General features: G+C 44.1%; 1 protein-coding gene across 6 annotated transcripts in view; it reads left to right on the forward strand.

The window, feature by feature from the left end:
• Fam169b (family with sequence similarity 169, member B) overlaps positions 1–11,937 on the forward strand; it is an 89,251-nt gene that overhangs the window by 51,026 nt on the left and 26,288 nt on the right. For 3 of the 6 annotated variants that reach the window (NM_001013811.3, XM_006540973.3, NM_001374636.1), the window contains one exon: positions 4,358–4,535. The exons of 1 other annotated variant lie outside the window; for it this stretch is intronic. In NM_001013811.3, the coding sequence (NP_001013833.1) occupies positions 4,358–4,535 (178 nt within the window). Of the gene's footprint in view, positions 1–449; positions 581–4,357; positions 4,536–6,106; positions 6,321–11,937 lie in introns of those variants that run through there. 2 more of the 6 variants (XM_030242739.1, XM_011250874.2) reach the window with 2 other exon arrangements.

Consider the following 11,937-nt stretch of genomic DNA (forward strand, 5'->3'; position numbering starts at 1 on the left):
CTGTCTGTCTGTCTGTCTGCCTGTCTGTCTCTGAGTCTGTGTCTCTGTCTCTCTCTGCTTCCCATGTCTGGGTTTAATGTGACCAGCCAGTTTCCTGCTCCTGCTGTCTTGCTTTCCCCGACCTGTCACCATCTCTTTCCCACCATGATATCCTCTGTCCTTCTGGAACTTTAAGGCACAATAACCCTTTTCTTCCTTAAGGTGCTTGAGGTAATGGTGTTTTCACCACAGCAGCAGACCAGGAGCTCATACATCATCCTGTAGGTGTGAAGTGGTACCCTGTTGATGTGTGGATGTGCAGTCCCTGATGGCTAAGGATACTGAGCATCCTTCTTTATGTTCATGGGCCATTTGTATGTTGTGATGGTCTGTATGTGCTCTGCCCAGGGAATAGCACTATGACCCTGTTGAGTAGGTGGGTCACTGTAACTTTAAAATCTTCATCCTAGCTGCCTGGAAGTCAGTATTCTGCTAGCAGCCTTCAGATGAAGATGTAGAACTCTCATCTCTGCCTGCACAATGCCTGCCTGGATGCTGCCATGCTCCCACTTTGGTGATAAAGGACTGAATCTCTGAACCTGTAAGCCAGCTTCAACTAAATGTTTTTTAATAAGTTTTGCCTTGGTCATGGTGTCTGTTCACAGCAGTAAAACCCTAACTAAGACATATGCTCTTCTTGGAAGAATGCCTGTTGATCCTTCCTGAGCCCACTTTTAGACTGGGATATTTGAACTTTTGTTGTTGAAATGTGTTTCCCACATATTCTCGGTGCGAGCCATTTGTCACATATTTGTGATTAAGAAACATGCACGGCTCTTTTCCCATTCTGTAAGCTGCCTGTTTAAAAAAATTACACCCGGATTCAGTAGACTCGGTAGATGTTATTATAGATGTTCTGCAAGGTTTTCTTCCAGAAAACTAGTGCTGCCTCGAGACTCAGCAAAGGAACACGACGCATGTTGCCCCAGGCCCTTTGTGGGCACAGTGGCTATTTGGTGACTGCTGGTGCTGGTGCTGAGTGCTGATCAGACTCTGATAGAATGTTCCAGAATGAGAGTGGTTGCTTTTCTCACTTCCCATCCCTTCCAAGTTTAGATTAGGAGCCCACCTCTGAGTTTCTGAGTGTGCGCTGTACAGTTGTTTATGTTCTGAATAGAAAGAACTTAACAACGTGCGCTGTGACATTCTGTGCTCTCACCCCACCCCGTACTTGTTGGTAAGGCTTTGTCTTTGCTTGCTTTTTTTTTTTTTTAATAGGTTTTTTTCTTAGCGACTTATTTTTCACAAATTACTAGAAAAAGCGTCTTTAATGCTCTCTTTGTTAATGTAATTAGTGGTCCCAGTGAGAGCTTAGAAATGGATCTTAGTTTGATGTTTTCGGAAATGCTTATAAGTCAAAATCACATGTCACGCATTTTTTCCTTCCTGTAATGGAATTGGACAAATTAAGCACACTCCCTTTTCTGCCTTCTTCTCTTGCCAGTGTTTGATTGGATGCTTCCCCTCTGCCACATGGAGTCTGCTCTCTACTCCACTTTCCCTCTGGTTTCATAAGTTGAAAAAAAAACACAGCCTCCCAGATGATACCCATTAGCTCTGAGACCAGCTTGTCTCAAAGCTGAACTTCATCTGGCTGCCACTGTCTGAGATAGAAAGGGAATCCGTCAGATCTGAACGTGCCTTCCTCTTCTAAGAGCTGGCTCCAGATGAGGGTGACATATCTTCACATTCTGCACCAACGAGGAAGTTTGTGGACCCTGGACCCTTGGTGCCGGATGTTATGGCATTGCAAGCTGCCTTATTAACTGTTTTTAAAGTGTGTCAGTATGGTGGATCAGTGGGTAAAAGTGGTTGCCGTGGCGGCCTGATGACCTAAGTTCGATTCCCCCGACTCCATGTTAAGGTGGAAGGAAAGAACTGACTCCACAAAGTTGTCCTGTGGCCGCCATATGTGTACCATGTGTCTACACATGTACATCTTGTCCTAATGTGCATGTGTGCGCATGGTGCATGTATGTATGTGTATGTGTGTGTGTGTGTGTGTGTGTGTGTGTGTGTGTGAAAGACAGAGAGAGAGAGAGAGAACACATAGACATACAACGATAATAACAGACAGTGTTTTAGAGCTCACTCAGTCTCTCCTCCCCTGAACTGAATCTCAAAGAAGGCTGAATGGCCGAGATCTCCCAGGAAATGAAGCTGAGATCCCGCAGCTACAGGTGATGGTGTTGAAGATGATGAGGACGATTTGGGTCTGGTATTAAACATAAACCTGGGGTAGGTGGCTTAGTTGGTAAAGCGCTTGTCATGCAGGCATGAGGACCTGAGTTCAACACCTGGAACCCACATAGAAAGTGGGACATGGTGGCACATGCAATCCCAGAGCCGAAGAGTCAGGGGCACACGGATTCCTGGGCTCACAGGTCAGCCAGCCTTTGGTGAGCTCCAGATTCAGTGAGATATTCTCTCTGTCTCAAAAATTAAAGGGGACGGCACCTGAAGAGTGATATCTAGTGTGGACCTCTGGTGCACGTGCGCGTGCGCTCGCGCACACACACACACACACACACACACACACACACACACACACACACACTCACTCACATACACTTTCTTTCACACATGGGCATGCACACACCCACACACCAACATATAAACACACTCCCTAAACAGGAACATACAACGTAAATAAGTAAAGCTGACAGTAAAACTGCGCACTGTTGCTGGCAGTGGATGGTTCCTTTCCCAAAGCCTCAGGTCTGGTGGATGAGGAAGCAGGAGGGATGTAACTGCTGTTTGGGCTGGTTAAGTAGGTGTGCTGTTTGGGATGGAGGAGCCCTGGCCTGTTAACCCCGGCCAGCATCTTGAGATAGCCCTAGGCCAGCTGTCTCAAGTTGTCTTTCGAAGGAGACAGTAAAATCGGTCCACATTCTCACTTAAACTTTTTGAGCTTCAGTGTCTGCGCCTGTAAGCAAGACCCTCCCCAGCTGATGAAAGTCAGGTGACAACATGTGGGCGTGGATCTGGAGGTACACACACGCACACGCACACGCACACGCACGCACACACACACACACACACACACACACGCATGGACGTGCGTCCATGCCCACGCCTGCGTCCATGCCCACACATGCACCTTGGCTGTCACATAGCTTAGTTGTAGGAAGAAAACTCAGCACCATGATACATTCCTCGTGTCAATGGCTGGCTGCTTTCATCCTTTACGCTGCATTTTCTCAGTTATTTGTGCTGCCTCGAGGGCTGTTTGTAGGATTAATAATCCGTCATGGTCTGGCTGTGTAGCCAGACATGACCATGTAGCCATGTCTCATGTGAATCCAGAAGAGAGGCCGGATCTCAGCGACACATTTGCCCTTCCTAGGCCCTGTGCTCAGAAGACTCATAGACAGGAACATACCATCATTTTGGCTTGCATCAGAGAAAGCTTCCGGGGCCTGGTGAGATGGCCCAGCGGGTAAGAGCACTGGCTGCTCTTCTGAAGGTCCTGAGTTCAAATCCCATCAACCACACAGTAACTCACAACCAGCTGTAATGAGATATAATGCCCTCTTCTGGTGCGTCTGAAGTCAGCCACAGTGCACTTATTTATAATAATAAGTAAATCTTTGGCGGGTGCGATTGGCCGGAGCGAGCAGGGTTGACTGGAGAGAGCAGAGGTCCTAAATTCAATTCCCAACAACCAGATGAAGGCTCATGACCATCTGTACAGCTACAGTGTATACTCATATACATTAAATAAATAAATCTTAAAAAAAAAGAGAGAAAGCTTCCAACGAGATGGGCCTAACTTTGACCACAGGGTGGTTTGCTTTCTTGGATCATTCTGCCATGGGTGGGCAGGAGGTTTCTATTATATAGCTTAGTTCAAGGTAGGCCTTGAGTCCTTGTAATGCTCTGGGGTTGGGATTCTAGGTGTGCTTGACATCTGTCACAAGTTTCAAAACTCTGTGACTTTTGCTGTGCAACAATCCCACACTCCCTTACCCCCGCCACCCACAGGCAGGGCAAGGATGCCATGGTGTTAAAATGGCAGCTTGGGTTATTTCAGGACACAGAGCATCTCATGGAATGGTTGACCTGGCTGCCCTGGAGGCAACTTCCTATTCTGCCACTCTCAGCAGACCCCCTTTGTCATGCTCTGTGGACTTATGGGGTTCGTCTGTGGGCTCAAGTCTTCCCTGACACTGTTACTCCTTATTACCTTGTAATGAGTCAATAGCACTGCGACTTCATCTTCATAGAAAGCAGCCTGCCTCACCTGGCCCTGCCGCTTGCGTACCACTTCCTGTCTGGTCTCACTTGCTGGGGGCCCCTCTTTCTTTTTCCTTTTAAGGTTCAGTCCTTTGGGGAAAGGATTGTTCTCTTTGTTCTCAACGTCATTGTTTTTGGAAGACTGGAGAGAAGGCTGCACATCGATGACATGTTTTTCTTACCTCACCCTGCGAAGGAGCAAGCTAAGATTCTGTGGAAAGATGGAGCCGCGGTTGCATTTTACTCAGTCAAAATGAAAGGTGAGGGACACATGGCCTATGAGGTGGAGGGTGGGGTGGGCATCCCGGGTGTCTGCCCATCTCTGCAGACCCGCCCTTGGCACTGGCACTCTGTGAACTCTTCTGGCTTAGTAAACTTTTGTGTAAGTCACCCCAAGGCGTGGATTTCATTTTCGCATCTCTGTAAGCCTTATCCTGGGTTCCCAGGAAGAGTTTAATGCTTTTGTTTTTTTCCTTAATGTTGACAATTAGCTGTCAGGATAAATACTATTGCTGATAGCTGGCACGTGTTCAGGAAGCACCCCAGATGCCAAGACTTTCAGACATTACCTCAGAAGACAAGACAGAGAATTGGCCACAAACACAAGGTTAGGTTAGACAACAGCAACTTCCTTCTAGGGTCCTTGGCAAGCCTTAGGCGTTCAAGCATTGGGCTGCAGGTGTCTGTCTGTCCTTTCAGATAGCTGCTCTCTTTAATAGTCTTTTAAAAGGCAATCAACATCTGGCCTAGCCAGTTCCAGCATCACCGCCGCTGCCTTCTTATAAAGTTATTCTTTTTAAAAATTGCTTAAAAAATTCCAAGTGTTTATTTGGCAGGTGGGAGGAGGATTGGCAGAAGTGAGAGGGCCAGAGTATAACTTGTGCCAGTCTGGTCTGTTCTCTCCTTCCACCATGTAAATTCTGTGGATCAAACTCATGTCATCAGGCTTGCTTGGAAACACTCTGAGCAAGCTCACTGGCAAGAAAAGTATCAATTTTAGCAACAATTAAACTTCCCAGAAAATCCCCAAAGGATGTGCTATTTTTGGAGGTAAGTGTTCTTGGTGGATAAAGAAGGCTGATTTTTGTTTTGAACCATGTTCACATTGTGTGTGTGTGTGTGTGTGTGTGTGTGTGTGTGTGTGTTCGTGTTCTACTTGTCCAGGATGGGATGAAGTCCTTCTCTTCTTCCCTTTCTGTCTCCGCCTCTGTCTTCTATAATATGACTAGAGCCTCATGCTTTGTTAAGTGTCTGCTGAGGTCAGTTCTAGGTGCTTTGGCACATAGCTGTCTCAGTCGCGTCCCTTGGACGGTCACTAGCCCTGTGATCTCAGTGTCTTTATACCTTCTCAGGTTGTCATTTTCCTGGCTTGTTAGTTTCGGATAGATGGATGGGCCCAGAGAATAATTAAGATGAAGGGGAACCACTTAAAATTCATCTTCTCTAAAGCATGTTTCTGTCCTCATTTAAAAAAAAAACAAAAAACAAAACTAAATAGCCAAGCTTAACAGTGTAAGGGAATCATGTGCAGTTTGAATGCCTGCCCTTGTTGAACTAGTCCTGGGTCTCCTGTCAGAGACAGGATGTCTTAGGATATTGCTAGCTTCTATAGGACCAGTTTGATTGTTTCCTTTTTATTTTTTAAAGATTTATGGCTGGGCCATAAATCCATAACTCCAGTTCCAGATCAGATGCCCTCTCCTGACTTCCATGGTACCAGGCATATATGGTATACTTACACTTATGTAGGTGAACACTCATAAAGTAATTATTTTTTTTCTGAGACAAGGTTCCTCTGTGTAACACTCCTGGCTGTCCTGGAAGTCACTCTGTAGAGCAGGCTCACCTTGAACTCACAGAGGTCTGCCTGCCTCTGTCTTCTTAGGGCTCTGATTAGACCATGCCTGGTCTGTGCTACCATCTTAACTGCTTGTCTCTCCTCCCACTTCCTTGTTTATTTCACAGGACAGTTTGGAAATTATTGTTGCTAGGCCTTCACTTAAGGCTTGGTAGAACTCCATCTGGTTCTGAGCTTGTCTTTGCAGGTAGGCTTTTTACCGCTGCTTCAATACCATTGCTTGTTAATGTATTTGTTTAAATTGTTTACATCCTTTTGATTTGGGGAGGCTGTATGTGTTTAGGAATTTATTCATTTTTCCCCTAGATTTTCTAGTTTTCTGGCACATACGTTTTTAGTTTTCCCTAATGGTTCTCTGGATTTGTTGAAACCTGTAGTAACTTTCCTTTTCAGCTCTGCTTTCTATCAGCTGTGTGCTCCCTGGCTCTTTGTCTCTCTGTCTCCACTCCCCTACTCTTAATTCATTTGGCTACAGGCTTGTCAATCTTGTTTATTTTTATTTTTATTTTTTATTTTTAATAATCAACTTGTTGTGTGGTTGATGTTCTCTTAGACACCATTTTGCTGCTTTCTGCCTGGATATTTACTGCTGACTACTATTTGGGTTTAGATTATTCTTGTTTTTCTAGAACACTGAGGCGTGTCATCAGGCTATTTATTGAAATCTCTTTCTCTCTCTCTCTCTCTCTCTCTCTCTTTTTCTTTCTTGGCTTTTTGAGACAGGGTTTCAGGGTTTCTCTGTGTAACCCTGGCAGTCCTAGAACTCACTCTGTAGACCAGGCTGGCTTCGAATTCAGAAATCCACCTGCCTCTGCCTCCCAAGTGCTGGGATTAAAGTCGTGCGCCACCACTGCCTGGCTATTGAAATCTTTCTTGTTATTATAAACACTCATAGTTCTAAACGTTTTATTTTTATTTTTTTTAAGATCGCCTTAGCTGTATTCCAAAGGTTCTGGTGATAGTGGGGACTTTAAAATTTCCTCTCTGACTTCTTCAGTGACCCACTGGTCATTCAAGGACATAGTGTTTTATCTCCATGTTTTTGTATAGTTTTTTTTCCCCTAATATTGATTTCTATTTTCTTGCACAATGTTCTGATAAGATACAAAGCATCATTTAGATCCTTTTGTACTTGGTGAGGTTTCAATTGTAGCCGGAGTATCTGTTTTTTAAAAAAAAAGTTTCATGAGAATATGGGCTAAGACAAATATGTACTGTATACCTTATGGGTGAATATGTAGTGAATCTTGCAGGTGAATACGTACTGTATCTTACAGGTAGAATATTATGTAGCTGTCAGGTGACTTCAGTTGCTCTGTTCTGTAGTTTAACTCTTAAGATTTCTTTGTTGGCTTTTCAGTTAGATGCCCTCTTTTGAAGATAAACATAGGGTGTTGAAGTCACCCACTGTTACTGATAGTATCAGGGACCTGCTTGATCTCTATGTCTACTAACATTTGCATGTTGAATTGGGGGCTCTAATGTTTAGTGCATGTATTGGCAGTAAACTCTTGATGAATTGTCGCCTTTATTAGTATGTATGGCATTCTCTTTAGCTCTTCTGACTAACTTCGGTTTGAAATCTATTCATATTGTTGGAGACACGGCCTCATAAGTCCAGGATACCCTTCAACTTCCTTTGTAGCTGAGGGTGACCTTGAACTACTTCTTCTCCTGTCTCCCTGTCACAGTCATGCCTGAGCAGTATAGTACTTGCAAGTGAACCCAGTGCCTTGTGAGTGCGGGGTGAGCATTACGCCAGCTTAGCTAAATCTTCATCCTGAAAGTCTAGTTCTATCAGATACCAGAACAGCTATGCCAGCTTGTTTTCCGTTTCTGCTCACTTGATAGATTGTTTTTCATTCTTCGACTCTATCTATGGATATTTTTACCAGTGAGTTGTGTTTCTTGGAGACAACAGATGGTTGGATCTTGTTTTTTAATCCACTCAGCCAATCTGTACCTCTTTCGTGTTGACTCGAGGTCATTTACATTTAGAGTTATTAATAGCGGTGTTCGGATGACTGCTTTCCTCTCTTCTCTGTTAGCCTCAGGACTTTACTGCTTTGCTGGCTTGGCAGTGGTGGATTCCTTCCCAGCTCTTCTTAGTTTGTCTCTCCCTCTCATGAAGTTTATTCTTTCCTGTGTCCTTGTGATGGTGGGGGTTCTTTTTCTTCTAGAGTGCTGTTCTAGAGTCTTCTAAAGTGCTGTTGGGTGGCCATGAACTTCCCTGGTGTGGGCTTGTCTTAGGATGCCCTGATTTTCCCCTCCACTTTTAAAGACAACTTTGCTGGCGTTAGCAGTCTTGGTTAGCAGTTATTTATTTTCAGTTCTTGAAATACACCATTCCTTCTTCCCTGGCCTTTAGCATTGCTGTTAAGAGACCTGCTATTATCTAGATGTTTCTGCCTTTGTAGTAAGTTGGCATTTTTCCTGACGAACTTTTAATGTTTCTTTGTTCTAGAGGTTTGACACCTTGACTATATGTTGGGGTAGAGTTTTCTCAGGTCATATATATATGTGTGTGTATATATATATATGTATTTATGTATGTGTATATGTGTGTGTGTGTATATATATATATATATATATATGTATGTATGTATGTATGTATGTATGTAGTGGTGGTGGTGCTTTAAATGCCTCTGTGTTTGGATATGTATTTCTCTATATTTGGGAATTTTCTGCAATAATTTCACTGATGGGTCTCTGCCTTTAGTGTTTATGTTCTCTGGTGTGGTGGTTTGCATAGGTATGGCTCCAATAGACTGATGTGTTTAAATGCTTGGCCCATAGAGAGTGACACGATTAGGAGGTATGGCTTTGTTGGAGTAGCTGTGGCCTTTTTGGGAGAAGTGTGTCACTGTGGGGGTGGGCTTTGAGGTAGGTCTCCAATGCTCAGGCTCTGCCGAGTGAGACACAGGCTCTTCCTTGCTGCCTGTGGATCAAGGTGTAGGTCTTTCAGGTAACCTCTCTAGCATCATGTCTGCCCGGACACCACCATGCTTCTCATCATGATGATAATGGACTAAACCTATGAAACTGAAATAAGTGTTGCCTTGGGTTATGGTGTCTCCACCGTGTAAGCACCTCTCCCTTCCTCCACCTTTCTTACCTCTCTATTGCATATTCATTTGTTGTAGTGGCACTGTGACAATGTAACACAGTGTAACAGTGTGTATATGTGTCACAAACAGTTTAACATGCAAATATTCATTGCAACAAGTTATTGATCTGGTTCAGGCTTTCTTGTTTCTGATGCATCATAAATACTAGACTTGTCTTTTGATATCCTGCTGTTGCCCAGAGCCAAGTGATCTTGCTGCAAGGCAGAGTGTCCTGGGGTAGGTTCCGTGTGAGTTCCAGGCTGCTGCTGACCTCCTTGCCTCCCCAAGGCTCAGGGCTCAATCTTTGTGTGTGTGACCTGCAGGCAGCACCACTACCCATCTCCCCTTACTTCTTCCCTTTGTCTCCCAGCAGAGCAAGCAGCATGGGCTGCAGCCTCAGCAGGACCTAGGACCGGCCCTATTCGTTGATGACACGTGGTTTTGCAGGACGAGCTCTTTCATGTGCTCCAGCAGCCTGTAGCTGGAGTAGATGTTGGAGTGAACCAACTCAAGACACTGCATCTGGGCCTGGGTGGCAGCAGAGTTGGTCAGCCCCACGCAAGGCTATCTCTGTGGTTTTTTTGTTTGTTTTTGTTTTTTGTTTTATTTAATTCATTGATCTTTTTATTTTCCAACATTTCTATTTCCCCCCCAACTCTTAACTTCCTTGTAGAATTGTCTTCCCTTTTCCATCCATATTGCTGTTTTCTTATGTCTGTTACTGCCTTTTTCTGCTATGTTGCTGATTTTCCTTTCTAGATCCTCGATTGTGTTTATTTGCTTGCTTATATCTTCATTTACATTATTGATCATTGTCTTAGTCAGAGTTTCTATTCCTGCACAAACATCATGACCAAGAAGCAAGTTGGAGAGGAAAGGGTTTATTCAGCTTACACTTCCACATTGCTGTTCATCACTAAAGGAAGCCAGGACTGGAACTCAAGCAGGTCAGGATACAGGAGCTGATGCAGAGGCCATGGAGGGATGTTCCTTACTGGCTTGCTTCCCCTGGCTTGCTCAGCCTGCTCTATTATAGATCCAAGACTACCAGCCCAGAGATGGCACCACCCACAAGGGGCCTTTCCCGCTTGATCACTAATTGAGGAAATGCCTTACAGTTGGATCTCGTGGAGGCATTTCCTCAACTGAAGCTCCTTTCTCTGTGATAACTGCAGCTTGTGTCAAGTTGACACAAAACTAGCCAGTACAATCATTTTTACCAGAAAACTTGAGAAATCATTACCCAACTGTAGGGATTCCATATTCCATATGCATTTTTCTTGTATTTATGCATTTAATGTGTATGAGTACACTGTAGCTGTCTTCAGACACACCAGAAGAAGGCTTCAGATCCCGTTACAGATGGTTATGAGCCACTACCTGGTGGCTGGGAATTGAACCTTTGGAAGAGCAGTCAGTGCTGTTAACCACTGAGCCATCTCTCCAGCCCTCCATATGCATCTTGATTTGAAATGTTTTGGGTTTTTTTTTTGTTATAAGCCTAACGGTATTGATATATGATTTTATAAACTAGTAATACCTTTAACATATAGTAAGAAAAGAGTATATGACTCAAATCTGCTAACTCTCACTGTTCCCACTTTCTTTTCTATCTTCTGCTGGCTCTGGTTTCTTCCTGGTGCCATTTTCCTTCAGGCTAAACTACTTTCTTCAGTGTTTCTTGTAGTACAGTTCTGCCAACAACAAGTTCTGTGATTTTGTTCATCGAAGTATGTTTTCATTTCCCATTCGTGCTGGAAACAGCTAATCTGGATAAATCTGGCCTATGGGTGACTTAACTTCCTGTTTGTATTTTGTGGGGTTTATTGTGTTTCTTAAATCTGTTAATATTCACTGCCATTTTGTCATTTGCTTTTTGAGTCAGGGTGCCACTTTGTGATCCTGGCTGTCCTGGAACTCACTATGTAGATCAGGCTAGCCTCCCACCCACCCACCTCTGTCTCCTTAATTCTGGGGTTACAGATGTGCACCACCATGTCCAAACCACCTTTTTGCCACTTATGGAGAATTTTTCTCCATGACTTTTTCATATACTTTTATTGTATTTTCTCCTTTTTTTTGGGACTCCAATTATATCAGTATTACAGTGCTTCATAATGTTTTTCAAGTCTCTGAGAGTCTCTTTTTCTTTGGTTGTTTTTCTGAGATCAAGTCTTTTGCAAGCCAGGCTGGCCTCAAACTTGATATGTAGCTGTCTTAGTTCCTTCTCTATTGCCATCAAGAGATACCGTGACCAAGGAAACTTAGTAACAAAGTCATTTAATTGCGGGGTCGCTTATAGCTTCAGTGGGTGAGTCTATGAGCATCATGGCAGGGAAGAGGCAGGTAGGCATGGCACTGAGATGGTAGCTGAGAGATTACATCTGATCCAGAGGCATGAGGCAGAGAGAGAGAGAGAGAGAGAGAGAGAGAGAGAGAGAGAGAGAGAGAGAGAGAGAGATCTGGCACAGGGTTTTGAAGCCTTAAAGCCCATTCCCAATGGCATACCCTCCTCCAAAAGGCGACACCTCCTAGTCCTTCCCAAAGAGTTCCACCATATATTTAAGCACTTAAATATATGAGCCTATGGAGGACATTGTCATTCACCCCACCACAGTAGTCAAGGTTGGCCTTGAACTTCTGCTCCCCCTGTCGCCATCTCTAAAGTACTGGGATTATAGATATATACTACCACAC

The sequence above is a fragment of the Mus musculus genome, chromosome 7 (assembly GCF_000001635.26).
Source record: "Mus musculus strain C57BL/6J chromosome 7, GRCm38.p6 C57BL/6J".
NCBI lineage: Eukaryota > Metazoa > Chordata > Mammalia > Rodentia > Muridae > Mus > Mus musculus.